Raw genomic sequence first — 22,117 nt, 5'->3', positions numbered from 1 at the left:
CTCCTGTTCCCTGGATGCTGCCTGACCTGCTGCGCTTTTCCAGCAACACATTTTCAGCTATAACTACCAAAAGCCTTGGATACATTACTAGAATTATTTCTTTTCTCTTCATCTGAATAACAATATTCATCAGGGAGTTCAGCTGAACTACACTTTATGACAGCCACAGGTGTCTGTGTGCGATATATTGAAATGTAGAATGAAAAGCTGAATAAAGTATAAAAGTGAGTTTGAAGTCTCCCGATCTAACCTTCAATATATTGCAGATTATGTGATGAATTGAGTCCCTTTGCAAATATCTTTTAAAAAAAACTTACATTTTTTTTCTTCTCAAAGTACAAGTCCAACTTTTCTTTGGTCTACATCAGAGTTTAATAATTTGGCTGTGCAGTATGAAAAACAGCAAACCAGGTTGGATAGATTACGCACCACTAAGGGAGTGTGCTTGATTACCTATGTAGGCATTGAAGGACATTAGGGGAAACTATGTAGAGCTTATGGAGCAAGTGCCAATTTGACAGCTGTCTGCAAAGGAGACATGGAGGCTTCAGGGGCTAGGAGCAGATGCAATGTTTTTGGATTGCACTGTCCACTGCTACAAATATCTTCAGCTCCAATTTGTCCAAAAAGATGAAACTTGTAGACTCAAGAGGCTTTGAATATCAGATTTTTAGGCTCTCAATCCTTTCTATTGTTTCAGAGTATGTTCTTTCAGAGATGAGAGAGAGAAGTATTGAAATAGCTGGATCACAAAACCTTCATTGAAGAATTACAGCATAGCATCACACTTGCTGTTCACACTGAAATATTATTTAGAACAGAATAGTAAACACCTTTTGAGGATATTATAATGATCAGTAACAGACAGAAAAATCAGTTACCTCTTCTCAAACCATTTCTATTGGTGAGGAACACCCAATCATCATTTACATTTAATCTTTCCTGTTCCATGAAACTGTTCCCAAAAGTCATATTGGACTCAAAGCGTTAGGTACATCGCCAGGGATGGGACAGGAATCCCAACTAGGTATCTGAGCAGCATAGCCAAAACACAATGTACCATCAGCTGCCTCCCTTCATAACCCTAGGAATTCTTTCTAGCACTTCTCTCTCTCCATAGATAATGCCAGATGTGCTGAGTTTCTCCAGAACCTTGTTTTTATTTCAGAGCTTCAGCATTCACAGTATTTTGTTGTTATTAAAGGGAAATAAATTGGTTGTGCCCCAATTCAGAATATAGAGATATACAACTAAAAGGGCTACGCGAATGTTTGAATTCAGGTGGAAACTAAAGCACTGAGGTTTAGACCAGATATACCAGAAAGTGGATTAAAGTGCGAGAAAGAATTCCCAGGGTTATGAAGAGAGGCAGCTGATGGTCCATTGTGGCCAGGTATTTTGTCAGGATCCCTGTCCCATCTTTTAGTCTCCTGACTTTGTACCTAAAATACTGAATAACAACATGTTTTAAATTAACAGGGAAGGTTTACTTAAATGTCTTGTTAGTAACACTGACAAAAAACAAAAATATATGACAACCATATTGCCTGGACATTGAAAGTAATTTATTTAGCACAATGTGAGAATCTCTTACTAAATCCTTGCATCCAATTTAGGCCCCATACTTTCAAAGAAAGTGGAATATGTATTCCACAGTATTTAAAACAATTTGCACTACATCAATCCAATAGCATTATTAACCAAATTCTTGTGTAACCTTTTTTAGCTACAATGTCTGGTTCTACATGTTGTCACCAAATAGGCAATTTCTTCAACATGGTATTTGGAATATATTTCAATGATCAGTAAAAGCCAGAAAAATAGGTAATCACAACTAAACTCTTTTCTGCTATTGCTAAAGAACGCTCTGCCATCATGTACATTCTATGTTCCTATTCCATTACGTAGTGCCCTACATATATCTGCATCACAGCCCATTTTCTTCACCTCATGTTTAATTGGTCCAGATCATTTTTTTTTGGTGATGAATGTCTCATTTATTCACATCACGTTGCTGCATATCTTTATATCATTAGCAAAATGCTATAACCTTACAAAAGTATTATTCTCTAAAGCATGGAAGAAAAAGAAAAGACTTGCATTTACATAGCATTTTCAATGGACTCAGAAGGTTTCAAAAAGTGCTTTACAGAAAATGAAGCTTTCTGTTTAAAAAGAGCGTAGTCACCATTACAGCATCAAAAACACTCTAAACCATTTATGAGCACTGTACAGATAGCAGGGTCCCAGAACAAACCCAATGGAATTCTACATGTCTGTACTCCAACGATTATAAAATAATAATTCTCATTACCAAGCCAGATTTTCCAAATAGCTAAGTCTTTACAAGTTTTAAAGGCAAAACTTAATCACATATCAATACAACCAAATAAATAATATCTTAAAATGCAGCTAATCGATACTATCACTTACTGTTTTTAAGTACAGTCAAAACCCCAAATTGGTTTCCACGGTTTCAGTTATCCGCGGTTTACCACGGCCCGAAAATATTACATGGAACATTCCAGAAATAATTCTGGGGGCTTGCAGGGGAGGGAAATTTCACAGTTAAACGATAGGATTCACTACTATCTGCGGTTTCAGGCATCCACGGTAGGTCTTGGAACGTATCACCTGCGGACACGGGGGGGGAGGGGAGGCTACCTGTATTTTACTCTTTGAATGAGAATCAATCCTGAAATAATATTGTGGAGTAATTATGCCAGCACAAATATATGGTTAATGATGGTTAGTTTTAGATGACCACTCCTTCAATATTGAGATAACATTTGCTATTTCCGAGCATGTAGGTCAATTGATTAAAAGTGATACCCAATGATATAACCTTGTGAATTTTCTTTAATTTGCTTGAGAAATCGATGACTACCCCAGCAAAAGAAAAATAAAATTTCTCCACGTCACCAAAATCTTATCTTCAGCAACAATGTTACAATTTAGGACATGGAAAAAAATATTTTTGTCTTTCCAATGTACTTCCCTTCCATGACAATAACCTACCTCACTGGTACATTCAAGGCATTAGTCATAAGTAGCAAGTTAATAGTTATTTTATCTCAAATTTCAAAGAGATTTTAAAACTACAACTAAATAAGAATGGTTTGAAAATTCCTGTGTTTTCAATTCAAAATGCTGTTTTAAAAATGCTGCAATCTTTGCCTCCCATTCCTTCTCCGAAAGCACACGAGAGAGAGAGAGAGAGAGAAATGGTCCAGATTGATAATACAGAAAAAAAAATCAACTCAAGGTATAGAAGGGATTCAGAATGCAAGTAGAATTGACTTAAAATCGACATGATCATTATCATCATGAAAGGAATATAATTTAATTGTTAATAAATAACTGAGCTTTGGTGTTAGTGACTATGAATAGGAGGCATAGTTTGCTCAGGAGGGCAGCGGAAAACAAATCAGATGGTTTGCACTTTGAAATAAAATAGAAAATATGAATAAAGAAAAATGCTCAATAGTGAATAGAAGCAATAAAAACAAAAAGTGAATGAAATAAAATTGTGATAAATCCCTTGGGTTTTAAATAATAATCCCTACAACTGATCAAATTTATTGCTGAGCTTTTGAAACAGTTCCTAAAATGTGCTTGGTGTTCAGTTTAGCTGCTAACCAAATTAATCATATTAACTGTTCAACCTCATATCTGGTTGTAACTGATTCATTCTGATCTTAATGATCACTAAGATCATTATGATCAAGAGATAAGTTGAATCCTATTAACAAACCACCATTGTATTGCTCTGAAGTCATGCCATGGATTATGAACATTAAGCACAAGTCTTCTTTTTAATTAACTAGGTTCCAATAGTGCAGAAGAACTTCAAGCTAAGTGCTAAATTCTATTATCATCCCACTACCTCAAGACAGCTGCAACCAAATGTGATACAAGTGTTGAACACTGACAACAGTTCTATAAATTACAATGTAAAAAGAAATGCTCTCACCAACCTTTCAACAAGAAATGATTATCTGGCTTAATCAGACATGTAACAGTCTAAACACGTAGCATTAATATTCCTTGTTATGCAGGTAAAGAAAACTGTATTCAGATAATCACTTTTATAATGGAAATTTGGTTTCATTTTTTGATAGTTGAAAATCAATTTTTTGCGTTTGTAATCCTAATTGATGTTTTGACCTTCCACTAACATAGGAAGAATACTGTGTTACCAACTTGTGAAATCTTAATATGTGCTCCATACAAGAAAATTGTCTGCCAGCACTAAGAAAAGAAACCTTTTTAGATATTTTTGAAATTAAAATGCCACAGATTATAAAATGTTCCTGTTTCATGTCAACCACCCAAATATTACATTAACTAAGGAGTTCTTTCAGGTTTAGTAGTAATCCATACCTGTGACGTTAACTTGGACTCATGGCTGTAGGGTGAATTTGATAGCATACAACTCTCTGCATTTCTGTCATCCTGGTCTTGCTGGAAAAAGGAGTCTCCGTCAAATGCCACTCTTAGTTGCTTCTCAGAAAGTTGCCCTTCTTTGTCAATGTGACACATTGTTGCTGCTGCAATTCCTGAAATGGCAGAAACAAAGCTGTCCGGCTTTATAAATTTTGTTTCTCTCCCCTACAAATTAATAATTCAAGCAAAACTCAAACTATTTCCCTGATTTTCATTTTATGATTGCAATGTTTACCAAGATGAAAAATGAATGATACTGAGTGAGGACAGAACATTATCTGTATTCAGTTGCAATGTCCTACACCTTAATTTCTCTAGTTGCAATAGATCAGTGAAGACTCTGCTCCAGCCGCGCACACCTGAGCATCAACCTTAGCACTTTACCCCTTCCAAGTCAGCCTCCCAGTTTTCATTGAGAGCATAGCCTGTAGCTTCCTTTATTTTTGGAAACATGCCAGAAGGTTGCCCATCAGCTCCCTTAGCAAGTGTGCCAATAAAATCACAGACAACTCAAAATCTTCAAAGGCAAACCTCAAACCCCTATGGAGTCCTGGTATCATTCCTGCTACAGTCAATTTGTTCCTTCTCACGACGCATACCAACCAGCAACTTATGGAAATTGACACTGAAAGCTAGAATCCAATTCCTAATCTAATTCCCAGGCCATCTCCACACACCAGTGTCAGAGAGGTTGTGGAATATTTGGCCCAGGGTCTTCCTTATTGAAAGAAATTCAACGATAATTGATTTTACCTATTTACTGTACATAGAATCTACGATCTCAAACTCAGGAGGGTTTGTCTGTAACGAATAGCAAGGCTTATTGTGGCAATGTCTGCCATGCAAAAATTGTAACAGGCCACAAGGTGGAAATGAGTGATCATGTAATTTGTCAAAATATTTCCTTGACTGGGATTAACATTTTCTGTGTTACCATCTTAAGTTGCTCTTACTCATATTCCTGTGCTGTGTCAGAGCTAAGTTAATATTGGAAAAGGTTTCTTTCAATATCAACATGTAAAATGTAATTAAGATGTCCTGAATAATGATTAGGGAGGTGATGGCCCAGTAGTATTACCACTAGACTAGTAATTCAGAGACACAGATAATGTTCTGGGACTTGGGCTCAAATCCGGTCCTGGAAGATTTCAAATTTAACAGGAATTAGAGTCTAATGATGACCACAAAACCATTATCAATTAACGGGAAAACCATCTGGCTTGCTAACATCCCTAAGGAAGGAAATCTGCCTCTCTTACCTCATCTGGCCAATATTTGACTCTTAACTGCCCTCTGAGCAGTTAGGAATGGGCAAAAAATTCTGACCTGCCAACAATGCCAACACGAATAAATAGAGTACTTAGAGTTCATTAAGTTTATTGAAAACTTTTGTTGCTTTGTGCTTTACTGACGTGAAGGAGGTTTAAAATCCTCAATTAAGAGACATGGTTACAAATGCTGTGCATGCTCCTGAGTCACAAACCTTACTGTATCTCACTCACGGATGATAAAAGCATCAAATATTAGAAAGACAACATGAGGCTTGGGAACTTAACTGATGCTTTTTATGTGGAAAAAAACAATTAGTAGCAAATAAGTTCGAGATGAAAGACAATGTAGCTATGTTAAAGGGCTGATACATTTCTGTTGCATAATAATTTTATGTAAATAGAATATGATCATTAGACTAGAAATAGAGACCAGACATAGAGATAGACTCACTGATAGGGTATCCTGGTAGGGTATTTAGAAACTGGAAGTACTTGGAAGGCACTGGTCAGTGAAGTCAGCTTATGTCATGTATACCTGATCTCCATGCTTCCTGACCAGTGAATTCACCAATTCAGAACAGTTTACTCATAGTCATCAATCTCATCTCTAATTAGGACAAGATGGTACAGAAAACCTGAGAGAAAGACAGAGAGCTAGGCATGACTCATGAGCCACCTTAATTCTAACAGTCACAAATGAGGAGGCACTCAAGATAAGTTGAATGTTGGTGACCCTGGTAGCAAAATGAAATATCAAACAGCCACATGATAGTCAGTATTTTTAACCAAATTTGGGCAGCCAAATGAAGTATGATTATGTGCATGATGCTCAGGTAAGATCTTCTCATTTTTACAGCTCTCAATTGTGTCTTTAATATCCTACAGTCCCATTGAGCATCCCACAAGTGGTGGTGCAGGAGAAAGACAAAGACTCAATGTGAGAATGTACTATCAGACTCATGGAGATGATCAGCTCAGATACACACAAATCCACTCGGACATGTAGTTTTCCAATAGTGTTTCACACATCAGAAAATCGACAAGAGTAGATGATGCAGGTGACAGAAACAACAGTGAGAAGTCCCATCTCAGAGGACTCAGGATATTCCAAACTCAGCACAACTAGACCTAGGATCTGAGCCTCAATGACCAAAGATGATATGTTTGAGGGACCAGCAGAAATGTGTGAAATACTGTTAGACTCCTCAAATCCCTCTGTAAAAGTGCACAATGCTGTTGAAAATTCTGTCTCCAGTATGAATAATATAACATCTCAGGTCTTGACAATGAGGTCTTTGCTCCTGGAAAGAGGGCAAACAGATGTGAAGTGTCAAACATGACAGCCTGATGAAGGCATGTACCATATCTTTAAGAGAGAGTGAATATTGTTCTACACTGAAAGCTTACAAGAGCACCCTCAGAATGTACTGGAAAATTGAAAATAAAACATTTAGCTGTGAAATAGATACCCGAGTTGGTTGCTGTTTTGACAATTCAAATTTAATCAATTTAAATTATGCGCCAGTATACTAAAGCCCAATCAAATTTGAATTTATTGTTTTGCCAACATCAAACCAATAAGAGGATCCAATGTTGGGGATATAGAAAAACAGGCATTTTGAAAGTCAGACTGAGCAACTGCCATTGAAACCCACCCGCCCCAATCAAAAGGTACCTTTTCACACGAAACATATTTGCATAAAAAGAAAGATGACGACCCAGGGAGGTCTTCAGCATGAAGAAGAAAAACACTGATGATGACAGCTGCTGTATGGTTATGAAATTAAGTTAATGCAACTTTAGTAAGTGTCTTATTGGAACAGTATATCGTTACAGAGTTGGAGGAAGATAATAAGCAGTTAAGAGAAGGGAGGGCTTAGAGTTGTGAACAGTTGTTGTTTAATGTTCACTTTTAGATTTAAAGAATAAATTGATATTTTAATAGAACTTGGGAGTTCTCTGTAACTCATTTTATCAGATTACAAGGCAAGGTGAGCTTTTCTGGGTGTGTTTTAATTAACAGAAGGGTTCACCGTCATGTCATACCACTGAGTATGAACAACAGGTATTTTCAATGGTTTTCACACTCAGAATGTGACCTCAGTCAGAACTGATCAAATCCTTGCCTTGGGACCTTCAGTATCTCGCTGATGCGCATCAAAGTGAGCTCCAGTTCAGGAGTATGTGTAGAACGGGAGGATGGAAAAAAGAAAAAAGAAGTTGAAGTGAGGGTCCTGCTGAGAGCATCTGAATGTTTTATCAGTGCCCCCACCTCACTCAGTGATCCATATGAGCTCAGACCTCCATTTTGTTTCACTGCTTTCCCCCACTCTTCCCTGCAACCCACAGGTGTCTGATTTTCTTTGTTTTGCTTTTACCAAAGCTGACCTTTATTTTGTCATTAACAGCTCATATGAGCATCTACACTGGGCATTGCATTTTTTTCTCCAATCATTGCTATTACTTTTGTTATTTGTTTTGTGATACATGTGATCTCTAATCCCACTCATCCTCTGACCATCCTCGACCTACCTGCTCCAGGACATTCTCCCACCCTTTTTCCTATATTATAAACCCATCACTTCTCCATCCCTCACTTCAGTTCTGTAGAAAAGTCACATCAGAATCAGATTGTTCGCTCTATTTTTCTCTCCTCACAGATACTGCTGGAACTGCTGTGTTCCTTTTCTTTATTTTGTCCTGCATTCTCACTGGCTTGATTGGTGTCAACTATCTCGTTATTAGGATGCAAGTTTGCTCGCAGAGCTGGAAGGTTCATTTTCAGATGTTTCGTCACCATACTAGGTAACATCATCAGTGAGCATCCAGTGAAGCACCGGTGGTATGGCCCGCTTTTTATTTATGTGTTTAGGTTTCCTTGGGTTAGTGATGTCATTTCCTGTGGTGTCATTTCCTTTTTTTCTCAGGGGAGGGTAAATGGGATCAAAGTCATAGAGATGTACAGCATGGAAACAGACCCTTCGGTCCAACCCATCCATGCTGACCAGAAATCCCAACCCAATTTAGTCCCACCTGCCAGCACCCATATGCCTCCAAACCCTTCCTATTCATATACCCATCCAAATGCCTCTTAAATGCTGCAACTGTACCAGCCTCCACCACATCCTCTGGCAGCTCATTCCATACACGTACCACCCGCTGTGTGAAAATGTTGCCCCTTTTAGGTCTCTTTTATATCTTTCCCCTCTCACCCTAAACCTATGCCCTCTAGTTCTGGACTCCCTGACCCCAGGGAAAAGACTTTGCCTATTTATCCTATCTATGCCCCTCATAAATTTGTAAACCTCTATAAGGTCACCCCTCAGCCTCTGACGCTCCAGGGAAAACAGCCCCAGCATTTTATCTGATCATAAGATTTTGAGAAGATTTATAGCTCAGGTTGAGCTTCTGGATGTAGGTTTGATCGCTGAGCTGCAAGGTTCATTTTCAGATGTTTCGTCACCATTTTAGTCAACATCAACAGTGAGCCTCTGGTGAAGCACTATTAGTATGGCCCACGTTTGATCTATGTGCTAGGTTTCCTTGTAGCAAGCTACAACAACAACAAACAAAATTAATGTCATTTACAAAATATCTTGCAACATCTGTAACAAACATGATATTGGACAGACAGATAACCAGCCACCAGGATACGTGAACATCAACTAGCCACAAAAATACATGACCCACTCTCATTAGTATCTTTACATGCATATGGACAGCACGGTGACTCAGTGGTTAGCACTGCTGCCTCATACCCCAGGTCTCCAGGTTCGCTTCCAGCCTTAGGTGTCTGAATGTGTGGAGTTTGCACATTCTCCCCGTGTCTGTGTGGGTTTCCTCCGGGTACACCGGTTTCCTTCCACTGCAGGTCAGGTGAATTGGCCATGCTAAATTGCCCATAGAGTTAGGTGCATTAGTCAGAGGGAAATGGGTCTGGGTCTTTGGAGGGTCGGTGTGGACTTGTTGGACCAAATGGCCTGTTTCAACACAGTAGGGAATCTAATCTAATCTACAGATGAGGAAGGACAACACATCCATCTTCGGACAAGCCAAATAGAGGAACGCACAAGAATTCCTAGAATTATAGCACTCCAATCAGAATTCCATCAACAAACACACATTGTACGCATACACACACGTGCGTTGCGCACGCGTACACACACACACGTATGTGTACATTTACACACACGTACACACACATAAGTATACACACACACGTACGTACACGCGTGCGCGCACACACATACACACACACACACACACAGAAGAAAGATGAAGATTTCAGAACCTCTTCGAAACTGGAATGCAACCAGAACTACAGAGTAATTTGTCAGCGTGTCACCAAGACTACTGGGATTTAATCTGGGGATAGTGAACATGCCCACTCACTGGAAAGTACTGAGTGAGCTCACCTCTACCGACAATGGAAGGCCAGTCTGAATTTACAGTCCTCAGCCAGTTAGTTGCCGACGTGTGTGAGGCATATGCGGATAGTACAGGAAAATCGTGTTACCAAGTAGAAGGTCCATCATGATCTCATTGAATGGTGGAGTGGATTCCCAGGGCAGAGTAGCCTACTCCTGCTCATATTTATAACACTTCTGGGTTCTTAAGTAAATAAATACACTGTCATTGGAAAACCTCCTAAAAAAACATATTACAAGGTATCGTAATGTATTTGTCAAATGCCATATATACTCATGGATAGGTTGATTGTCGGAGAAATTGAGCCCAATAAATCAGAGATGACAAAATAAGGATCGCAGTGAAATTGACAAGCAGTTAAATTAAACAAAATGATATTGTGGAAGAGACTATTTGGCCAAGACTGAGGCACCTTGGGTAGTTCCCAAGGTGGGAGGCAAGATCTTTCTCCCACATTCATGTATAAGTCAACCCCTTATTTTTGGCCAAAAAAATTTGGTATTTTTCATGCACCTCGTCTATAAGTTGACCCTAGCTTTTCAGGGGTCTCTTCCTGACCATATATGCAGCCTTAAAGGGCATGATTGGCACATTTTTGATATAAATGCAATATCTGCTTCATCACATGTTACACCGACCAGCATATATTTATGCAATGCAATTTTCAAATCATTAAATTGAATAACTATATATACTGTATATATTTATGTAATATTTACATACATATATTTGACCGGTGCATGCAAATATCTACGGTACCTTATGGCAGCCCTCAATCTTAATCTTCCCGCTGTTGCCTCAGTTTCTCAAAAGTAGGGGTCAGGTACAGTTGTGCTCTGAATTTATTGCACAACTCCCCCGATTCTTTCTGACAAAATGGTATCACGAAGGAACGAGTATACAGCACAGTTTAAACTAATAAAGTTATTGAAGTTGCAGCGAAGAACAACAATAGCGTAGCTGCAAGGGAGTTCTGTGTTTCTGAAAAACTTGTTTGAGATTGGAGGAAATAAGCCACACAGTTAAAGGCTATGCCAAAACAGAAGAATGCCAACAGAGGAAAGATGAACAAGTGGCCACAACTGAAAAAGATTGCTGACTGGGTAATTCAGTGCCATCGGAAGGGAAGCATAGTGACTCGACAGCATATAAGAATACGTGCTAAAAACGAAGCAAAAAAAAAATGGATTCAGTGATTTCAAAGCCAGTGCTGGATGGAGCAGCAGGTTTATGAAAAGGTCTGATTTGGTGCTTAGACAGAAAGCCAAGATTGCCTAAGATTGTCTCCCCTCAGAACTTAATGACAAGTTAATTGGGTTCCATTGCTTTGTAATCTGAAGTCGGAAGAGAAACGGGTACAGGCTCTCGTGCATTGGCAATATGGACGAAACCCCAATGAACTTTGATATGCTAAGGAACAGAACAGTGGGCTAGATTGGAGCAAAAACTATTTTAGTTAAGACTACTGGCCATGAAAGGAGTCGGTTTACTGTGGTATTTGGTTGTAAGGCAGACGGAACAAAGTTAAAGCCTATGGTGGTTTTTAAGCGGAAAACTCTGCCCAAACAGAAATTTCCAAAAGGCATTGTTGTCCTCGTCCATGAAAAGGGGTGGATGGATGAAGGTGGCTGGTAGACTTGGATTAAGGAGGTCTGGAATAAGTGACCAGGTGGACTGAGAAAGGAAGGAAGCTTACTGGTTTGGGGTGTGTTCAGATCACACAGAGTAAAAAGTATTATCAGTGAACTTCGAGCTAACAATACTGACTTTGCAATGATTCCTGGAGGCCACTGCACGTTAGCATCAATACACCTTTTAAGTGTCCTGAAGAAACAGGACACTTGGATGCAAGAGGGATATCTGATTGGTATGGATGGGTTGGACCAAAGGGTCTGTTTCCATGCTGTACATCTCTATTACTCTAAGGGGAAAAATGCTTCACAAAGGGTTACAACATGCATGCTCCATTACTTGCAACTGTCTATGAGTGGATTGTTGAGTCCTGGAAGGAAATGAAAACTGAAATTATTGTGGAAAGAAAATGTGGAATTTCTAATACTTCAAATGGTTTGGAGGCTGACTATTTATAGTCAGATGGAAGTGATGAAAACTTCAATTGATAATTCCCTTGAGAGTGAAGATGAAAATGATCCATCCAGCGATATGCTTGACTCAGACGACTGGAATGGATTATTCAGTGGTGCAAGAGATGAGGACAGTGAATTTGAAGGATTCAAATGGACTTTTGCATGTACCTGTAACTTTTGTTTTAAGCAGCTATCCCATAATATCATAACAAGGCCATGTCAACTGTAGCCATAGAAGCAGCTAGAACAGAATGCTTTTCTTTCTTTTTAAATATATATCCAGAGGTGTTATCACACACAACCAAATGGCTTTTTCCCCATCACTAAGTTACCTGTGATACTTTTCACCCATTATCCACCACCACCAAATCATCCATATTTCCAATTATTCAAACTATGTGAAACATCTGTGTAAGACAATGCATACCACCAAAGGTGAGAGAGAGATAGAGAGAGAGGGAAGGGGACTAAATCAATTGGAGTTGGAAGGGGAGGTGACAGAATGTTTTTCCCGAATAGCCTTATTAATAAATATCGGTTGCTGCAGTGTTTGGGGAATGGGGCCATTAAAGTAACTATAAATGGGGTACTTTAGGGCCTTAATTAGCCTGTAAGAGAAGGACCACTGATCTCAAACTTCTCCATCATTGTTTTAGTTGGGGGAGTGGTCGTATTAAGAAAACATAGGCTCTGCAATCAGATCTTCCCACCTGCTTATCTCACCTCTCAGCTTGGTCCTGGAGAGGGCAACAAATTCTATCCATTACCATGGAGGCAATCTTAAAAGGGGAGGGGTAAACGAGTGAGTTCAAAGTTGCAGAGTTCACCATTTCTATATAGATTCTGAAATTCAGTATAAAAATTGATCAAACTTGTGGATGACATCAACAAAGAGAGGTCATCGAATCAGGGTCAAATGCAAACTTGCGGCACGGTGGCACTGTGGTTAGCACTGCTGCCTCACAGCGCCAGAGACCCGGGTTCAATTCCCGCCTCAGGCGACTGACTGTGTGGGAGTTTGCACATTCTCCCCGTGTCTGCGTGGGTTTCCTCCGGGTGCTCCGGTTTCCTCCCACAGTCCAAAGATGTGCAGGTCAGGTGAATTGGCCATGCTAAATTGCCCGTAGTGTTAGGTAAGGGGTAGATGTAGGGGTATGGGTGGGTTGCGCTTCGGCGGGGCAGTGTGGACTTGTTGGGCTGAAGGGCCTGTTTCCACACTGTAAGTAATCTAATCTAATCAAACAATTTATGGAATGTTTCCAAGTACAATAATGGGGGTAAGAATAGCTGCTGAAGTTTAATCCCAACCATGTACAGTTCTGCAAGAATGAAGACAACACTCATTAAAAGCTAAATTACAAGTCAGAAGAGGAATCAGCCACATTTTTATAGCTCTGTGGTCTGATCAGACCTAATTCTAGTTGTTCATTTAAAAGACATTTGGATAGGTATATGAATAGGAAAGGTTTAGAGGGACATGGACCAGACGCAGACAAGTAGAACTAGTTTAGTTAAGGAAACTTGGTCAGCTGTTTTTGTGCTGTATGACTCTGTGACAGATATTCTAGCTCTGCATATAGTGCAAAAAACCACAAGACCAGATCCATTGTGTTATGGACCTGTGTATGAAGATGGACTAGAGAAATTTATGCCGATTGTAAACCTGGAATATTATTTCAAACATGGAAAGTGAATAATGGAAACAAATTCAGACTTATGAGAGATCAACTTAGGACAATTTACAAAATCTTCACATAGGGTGATGAGTATATGAGAAATGGATATTCAAATAGCAATGCAGGAATAAAACCTTGAACTATTTTAGAGATATTTGAATATTACAAATGAAACGCCACTAAGATTATCTAGCTGGAAACGGTAACAAAGAATTTCTTGACTTCCTTGATTTTTTTTACAATTTTGTAAAGTTTATTCTGCATGGCACTCTACCCGTAGCATGCATATTCTTTTTATCATTCTGATAAACAAGATCTAATAATCATAGTTGTGGTTCATAAACATCCAAGCTACAGGTTGCCTTTGCAAACTTTAAGATATATAAATACACTTTTACTTCTGTGATACTTCATCCTTACCTTCATTTAGTGCATTTGCAACTTTCACAGGATCTGATGAAAGGTACAAGTTGGTATGATATGCCTTTAAATAATTGATAGGACTTGTTCCACCCGTCATACAAAACCTTTCAATTGCCAAGCCTAAAACAAAAGATACAACATGAAAACTACTGTTCACTTGAAATAATTTAATGACTCCACTGTACTGTTTATTGCTGCGTGATCGCCAGTCTATCACAATATTGGTAACAAAGAAATGAAATCTCTCCCTGTCCAATTCCTGCCATTATCATGCTGTAGATATGAAAATTAATTCTTCATGCAATGAAGTGGAAGATACAAGTTATGAGGTTATCCATAGCTGTAGAAAATGTGGGACAGGAAATTATTACCTAAACAGAGAACAGCCCTCCACTATCACCTGATGAAGGAGCGACGCTCCGAAAGCTAGTGTGCTTCCAATTAAACCTGTTGGACTATAACCTGGTGCTGTGTGATTTTTAACTTTAAACAGAGAAAGATTATAGAGTGAAACAATACAGATGGGATCTGGGTGTACACTTAGATGAAATCATAAAAAGTGATCATGAATGTACAGCAAGTAAGAAGGAAAGCAAATGGAATATTGCCCTTAATTGTATTTGTCTCTTTCATAACATTTCAATTAAATGTACTTTCGTTTTTTTCTGTTCTTCATAAAATGTATCATCTCACACAACCAAATTCAACTACATCCACCTGTTGTTCGCTAATATATCCTTATTTCATTTTTTGCAGTTTCTTGACTGCTCGCCGACTTTTGATTTTTCAGAAGATTTCAAAATTCTAATTCAAGACTCGACCTTTACACCCAAGCCCAAACATCTACACAAATGGACAAGGTCCCAGCATTCACCTCTAGTGTGCATTACTTACACTAACTATTCCTGTTGTTAACCGATGTCACATTTTCTTTAATACCACATAACTGAATCCTTTTGTTCTTCTGACATACCCCTTATTGAGTGCTTTCCAAAACCCACAATTACAACATTTACAGCATCTACCAACCCAATACATGATTATATTTGTTGACACTGACTATGATAACTGGCTATGGCAAACCTGTGTTGCTTAACATAGTGATTTCATACATTTCTATATTTTCATTAATTTTATAAATTCTAAGAGCATTCTTACAACTACTAGAGATTCTTACCAGAAAAAAGTCACGTTTTCTTTTACAGTTTCACAGAAAAAAAAACTGAAGTGTCTACAAGAGCATTATTGCATCTTAGCACATTATGGGGTGTGGACATCACTGGCTGGGCCAGCATTGTACTGCCTGTCACTAGTTGACCCGAGGATGTTGTAATAAGCTGCCTTCTTGAACTGCTGCAGTCCACCTGCTGTGGCTAGACCCACAATGCCCTTAAGGAGAGAATTTCAGGATTCTGACCCAGCAACAGTGAAGGAACAGCGATATATATCTAAGTCAGGATGGTGAGTGGCTTGGAGGGGAACTTGCAAATGGTAGTGTTCCTATCTATCTGCCACCCTTGCACTTTGTGTTCAAGGAGTCATTTTTATTTTGCATGCACCACAGACATCTTGATTTGTGTGGTTTTATATTCCCTTAGCTGACGGATTAGATAGTCTTGTGATAAAGAACATAGAAAATTGAAACAAAAGCAGGCAATATGGTGCCACAAGCCCGCTCCACCAGGTTTCCTGATTGATTTTACTTCAAATTTGACGTTCCCACTAACTCCTTGAAATAACTCCATTGAGACTGATATTGTGTCACCAAGTTACCTTTTATTGACACAGATCCAGCTCTCTCACAGCCAGCTCTCAGAGTGAACAGAACCTCTGACACTACTATTCTTTTTTTATCCAGACAGCACAGTCAGTCCCCTCCTGAACACTGATCCAGCTCCCTCAGAGCCAACTCTCAGAGTTGCAGTATCTCTGACACTCCACTTTTTCTTTTTTTTTAAATTATTTTCCCCCATACTACCACCTAGCAGCAGTAGTGTTTATTTTTCCCTTGTAGTGTGAGTGCAGAAGTAGACACTCTTTTGTATTAAAGATGTGTGACACTGCTGTTCTTTTTTTCTTATTATTTATATGTGCATTATACTTGATACTGATCCAGCTCCTCTGACAGAACCTCTGCCAGCACTCAGAGTGAACAGAACCTCTGACATTCCTATTCTCTTTTCCCCCCCAAACTATCGCCTAACTGCGGCAGTGCTTATTTTTCCCCAGCACCCATGGTGTGTGTGTGCAGGTGTGAGACACAGTGAGAGACACAAGGTGCATGAATCTTTATTCAATTTCCACCACCAGGAAGATAGGAAAACACCCGAGTGGTCAGTGACAAGCACTGCCCTTCACATCAAAAGGGCAGTGCTGTGTGATCAAACAGTGAAGGGGAGGGCAGGGATTAAATCAAAATGGAGTTGGAGGGGGAGACACTACTTTTCTTATCTGTCATCCAGGGCTCCCTGATTGGACTAGATTAACACCCCCCAATCAGGAATGCATATTCTTTGAGGTCCACCTGGCTGGCGTCGTTATAATCACTACGTTCCTGATAATCTTGAATTGCCTTTCCCAATAGTGTGCACTTAGCTACTGTATCAACAAGTTTAAATCTTCCAAAATTTGTTAAGTGAACCATCTGCTGCCTGAGAATTGGTTACTTATTATGTCAAGAGCAGCTAAATATTTTATTGTAGCTTTAAAAAACAAGATTTTTGCTGGAATCTCACTTTTAAGTTGTATATCCCTGTGCTTTTGGTAATTATGTTTTAGGCTATGTCACATTTTCTTTCCTACCATATAACAATCTTTTTGTTCTTCTGACATACCCTTATTGAGTGCCTTCCAAAACCCACAATTACACCATTTACAGCAATCAATCAACCCAATACATGATTATATTTGTTGACACTGATTATGATAACTGGCTATGACAAACCTGTGTTGCTTGATATAGTGAATTCATGCATTTGACATTTTCATTAATTTTAACTTGAATTATAAATTCTAAGAGCATTCTTACAACTACTGGAGACTCTTACCAGAAAAAGTTACATTTTGAGAAAAGCCTTCATTCCATCAATTTATTACACAAAGTCAATACACAACCTTCACCTCATTATATAGTTAGTAAAGACAAATCCATGGGTATTGTTATTACTAGTTAAAAAGACAAATCACAGTATACATACCATAGTGATTGATGCTGTTTATCAGTCTCACTCCTACTTGGGCATGGTTGTTAGTCATCAGAACTATATCAAATATTTCATCACTGCCAGGGTAAAGTTCATGTAATCGAAAGTTAACTGTCTCCAGTGCCTGGAAATAAGACACAGGTTTCCAATTATAACAATATCATTCAAATATTTTTTATACATATAGTCCAAGTCTTATGTTTACACACAACTCCTGTTCACAAAGACATCAACTTTTCACTGCACTGTTAAATAACCTTTTCCTCACTGTAAGTTCCTACATCCACATTGTCTTTCAGTTCCTCTTGTTACTATTAAACTTACTTGTCACTAGGAGATGCTGAATTCTATTTTCTCTAAAATGCCACTATCCACTATTTTATCATTTGAATTACCTTTTGAGTCCGTTAATACTTTTATTAAGGAATGAACAAAATGTTAAAGCTTCACTCAAAAACCTCATCTTGAACTAGATGTATCTGCTTTGAATGACAATTTTATCAGGTGAATTCAGAATGCACAATTTTTGAAAATTTGCAATTTACCTAACTTTGCAAAAGTAGGAGAAAGTTGAATAAATTGAGTATTTATATCTAACTTCCAGAAATTCTGCCAATATTTGAAAAATAATTTTATGGTCTCAGGATGCAGGCCTCACGTATGGTTATATTTATCTGACTTTTCCTGTTTTGCGTGGGGGGGGGTGGAGGGGGCAGGCATTTCAATTGAACAGTTTAGTCTAGAAGGCAAAACTCTCCTATTAATTTATCTGAAAGAAAGCGAGAGGCAAGTTTCAAAACATCTAGATGCATGTCTGTATGTTTGTGAACTCTTGCAAACCAGAACAAAGAGGAGCCCTGATTACATAACTATAGTATTTTTCTATACATGTTGAAAACATGCTTTCAGCCACCAGATAGAAGGGGAGAATAATTCAATTTGCACAAATTTCTGGCACAAAATGGTGGTTTAATTGAAATATACAGATGAAGAGGTCAGTTCATTTGAACTTTGGGCCTCATTTGTTTTAAAATAGAGAACTGTGGACGTTAATCAGCCACATTGTCATCAAATCAGCTTGCACTGTGCTAAGAAATTGTCATTCTGATGCTCTGAGGGTTCTTCTGCTGCAATGATCGTATCCCTACCACTAAGCCAGCAAATTTTTATAAAAGGATTATGTTTTAAATTATCTCTTTACTTTAAGTTGAAATCAAATAATGAATAGAGTGACACAATCTGAGACAACAAAAAGCGAATATATCTTAACTACCATGGGGAACAGGTCAGATATTGTTACAACATATATGCTTGATTTAAAGTATTAAAAAAATGCAAAATCGAGTGTTCTTATTACAGTCTTTGTCACAGAGATTCCAACAGATAGAGAGCAAGAGGGAGGTGGGGAAGCAGCAAAGCATTGAGAATAGGAGGCATATACTGCTAGGTAGATTAGATTCCCTACAGTGTGGAAACAGGTCCTTCAGCCCAACAAGTCCACACCGACCCACCGAAGCACAACCCACCCAGAACCATTCCCCTACATTTACCCCTTCACCTGACACTATGGGCAATTTAGCATAGCCAATTCACCTAACCTGCACATTTTTGGACTGTGGGAGGAAACTGGAGCACCCAGAGGAAACCCACACAGACACGGGGAGAATGTGCAAACTCCACACAGACAATCGCCTGAGGCGGGAAATGAACCCGGGTCTCTGGCGCTGTGAGGCAGTAGTGCTGACCACTGTGCCACCGTGCTGTGTAGGATGCAAGTGAAAACCCTACCCTTTGCGTAGGGAGATGGAACCAGGAGAGATTTAAGATCACTACAAGTTTCATCCTTGTGAGGCCAGGGAAGGAATCACAGGAAATGAACGTCACTGCTCAAAGTCAGTAACAACATTCTCAGAAGAATGAGGGAAATGGTTTTTAATGGATGCGGGGCATAATGACACAGTGAAACAAGGAAAACCGAACCAAATGGAAATGAAAATCGACTGAAGACTGTTTCATGACAATTCTAATTTGTGGAAATCTTGCTATAAAAGATACACAAGGCTAGTGATGGTGTTATTGTTTGTGTAAAACATTAATAGTTCATTTTTCCATGCAGTACCAACTGCTGAAGAAGTAATTTCCAATTTATTTTGTTTCACAAAAACATAAACAGCTGGATAAACTCTGCAGGTCTGACAGCAGCTGCAGTGAGAAAGCAGAGTTAAAGTTTTGGGTCCAGTGATCCTTCTGCAGAACAAAGCAGACTGGTCACTAGATGATCAAGACTCTACCTCTGCCTTTAAATTATTTCAAAGGTTCTTCATTCACTGCCTTTCATAAAAGTAATTGTTTCTGCATCCATCACTTCTTTGAACCCTCATTCAAAAAAAAAGTATAGTATAGATAAACTCAGTAACTACCAGAACATGAAGAAACAATTTCTGGGACAAAATTAGTAGTCTCAGACAAATGCAGGAAGGCCAGCAAGGATTTGTTAAGCGAGCATAGTACTTAATCAACTTGGTGGAGCTTTTTGAAGAAGTAACAAAAAAAAGCGATTGGATGGACAAGTGGCTGAAGTTTAAAAGGTGAGAAATATAAAGTGTTTCACTTTTACAGGAAGAATGTGAAGAGATAGTCTAAACTAAAGGGTACAGTTGTAAAGTGGGTCCAGGGACAGAGAAACCTGGGCACAAATGTGCATTTATCCTTGAAGGTGGTAGGATTGATTCAGCGAGTGGTTAACAATGTTATACTGTGTCCAAGGCTTTAATCAACAGGTGCATCAAGCACAAGAGCAAGCAGCCACGAGTTTTCCCTCAGCTGGGACATTGCATCCAGATCTAGGTGCACCAGTTTAGGAGAGATGTGAAGCCTTAAAGGGGGTCCAGGAGAAGTCACAAGAACGGTTCCACGTATGAGGAACATCAGATATGAAGATAAATTGCTTCCACTCACCACAAGATGAAGGATGAGGGTACAGACTGAAGGTGATTTGCAAAAGGAAAACTAACCAGTGGAAAAACTTTTTCACGCAGCAAATGGTTAAGTCTGGACTGCACTGCGGAGGCAGATTAATTCAAAGGGAATTATACTATTTGAAAAGGAAGAATATACAAAGATTTCAGTTTCAAGGTGGACAGTTAGCAGGAGATGAATTGCTCACTTCCAGACATGATGACCTGACTGACCGAGCTGTTTCTGCTCTGTCATGATTCTTTGAAATTAAGATCGAATCACTAAGGCGGTGGATCATTTTTAATGGATTTACATTTGTTCATCCTGGCTCTCTCAATCAGCTTCCCCTGAAGATTACTCTTAATCCGGAAGCACACTCAACCCGTTTCTAATGGGGCCCTCCCCACTGAGCTGAAATATACAAGGCCTGGAGATGTGATCAGAGAGGTGTGTTCCAGAAACTCTAACAAGTAAGGTTTGCATGTGATTCCGCAAACACTCAACACCGTTTGAACTAACAGGTCCCCAGGGGAGTGTTTAAGAGTCTCCTGGTCCTACTTTCATCAGGGCAAACGCCAATCCTTTCTTGAGCGGCTCGTGTTCATGATCCAGCTGGTATTTCACATACGATTCCAACCCATCAGACTCATAGATAGCCCTCTCATCAGACATGTTGAAGAGGGTCCTGGAGGACACAGCGATGGTGATGGCTTGCTGGGATTTGCTCTGATAAATACACAAAGAAACACAAGTTGAGATTGTTTTCGTTTTATTTTATAGAGTTACACACCAGTACAAGTTACTCCCTACCTCTAACGGTACAGGGAGTTGAGTCCTGTCCCGTTCTTCAGCTGGGGGAATCTTGTTTGATGGTCCTCGGTTCTTCTTTGTTGACGAGGCTCTTTCTGGAACCGGGACAACGCAGAGGTCCATCTCGTCCAATAAGTACAGGCCGGTGTCACTCATCATCCCTGATTCCCTGTGTTACTCCCCAACTCAGCGGGTTGCAGCTGCTAGTGTCAGGCGGCCGCAGCAGGGTCGGAAAGGCTAACACCGAGCTCAGAGGCGCTGGGCTGCGCTGGGCTGGGCTGTACCTGGCCACCCCACTCATTCAGCAGCTCACACACACTGCAGCGTCACAAACAGACCAGCCTCTGTGACAAGCACAGGGAGGGGGGGAGGGAGTTACAAACATGTTTGCGCTTGGTGTCACTGACTGTTACACTCCTCCGGAGCGGGTAACTAACTTCATTTACCCAGGGACTGCCTGCCCACCGAGAATGTTGGAACACTGCAACATGCCGACTATGTGAAAATATATTGGTGTAATTTCACTACTGTAATGTGTTTTCACCACGGCCACTACAGGGCATGGTCTGAATCATTCTCTGTAATTAGCCCACACGTACTACACTCTAATTGACAGAGATGTCTCTTTACGAGACTCTATTAGCAACACTATGTCGACTGCAGGGTGGCAGATGGAGTCTAATTCAGGGCTGGATTTGTAAGAGACCTTGGAGTGGAGGTCCTTGAAAGGAGAGTCGCAGATAGACAGGGTGGTGAAGAAAATATATGGTACTCTTGCCTTTATTGGTGTAGGAGTTGGGAGGTCATGTTGTGGC

General features: G+C 39.5%; 1 protein-coding gene across 1 annotated transcript in view; it reads right to left on the bottom strand.

The window, feature by feature from the left end:
* LOC122540569 (cytosolic 5'-nucleotidase 1A-like) overlaps window positions 1-21,514 on the bottom strand; it is a 76,073-nt gene extending 54,559 nt beyond the window's left edge. The window contains exons 1-5 of the mRNA XM_043676444.1: window positions 21,303-21,514; window positions 21,051-21,218; window positions 17,529-17,658; window positions 14,329-14,451; window positions 4,384-4,559 (exon numbers count right to left, since the gene is read on the bottom strand). Of these exons, the coding sequence (XP_043532379.1) occupies window positions 4,384-4,559; window positions 14,329-14,451; window positions 17,529-17,658; window positions 21,051-21,218; window positions 21,303-21,461 (756 nt within the window). The 5' untranslated portion in view covers window positions 21,462-21,514. The remainder of the gene's footprint in view (window positions 1-4,383; window positions 4,560-14,328; window positions 14,452-17,528; window positions 17,659-21,050; window positions 21,219-21,302) is intronic.
* Window positions 21,515-22,117: the final 603 nt, after the last annotated feature.

This window comes from Chiloscyllium plagiosum, chromosome 3, assembly GCF_004010195.1.
Source record: "Chiloscyllium plagiosum isolate BGI_BamShark_2017 chromosome 3, ASM401019v2, whole genome shotgun sequence".
NCBI lineage: Eukaryota > Metazoa > Chordata > Chondrichthyes > Orectolobiformes > Hemiscylliidae > Chiloscyllium > Chiloscyllium plagiosum.
This window is presented reverse-complemented; position numbering and strand designations above follow the sequence as displayed.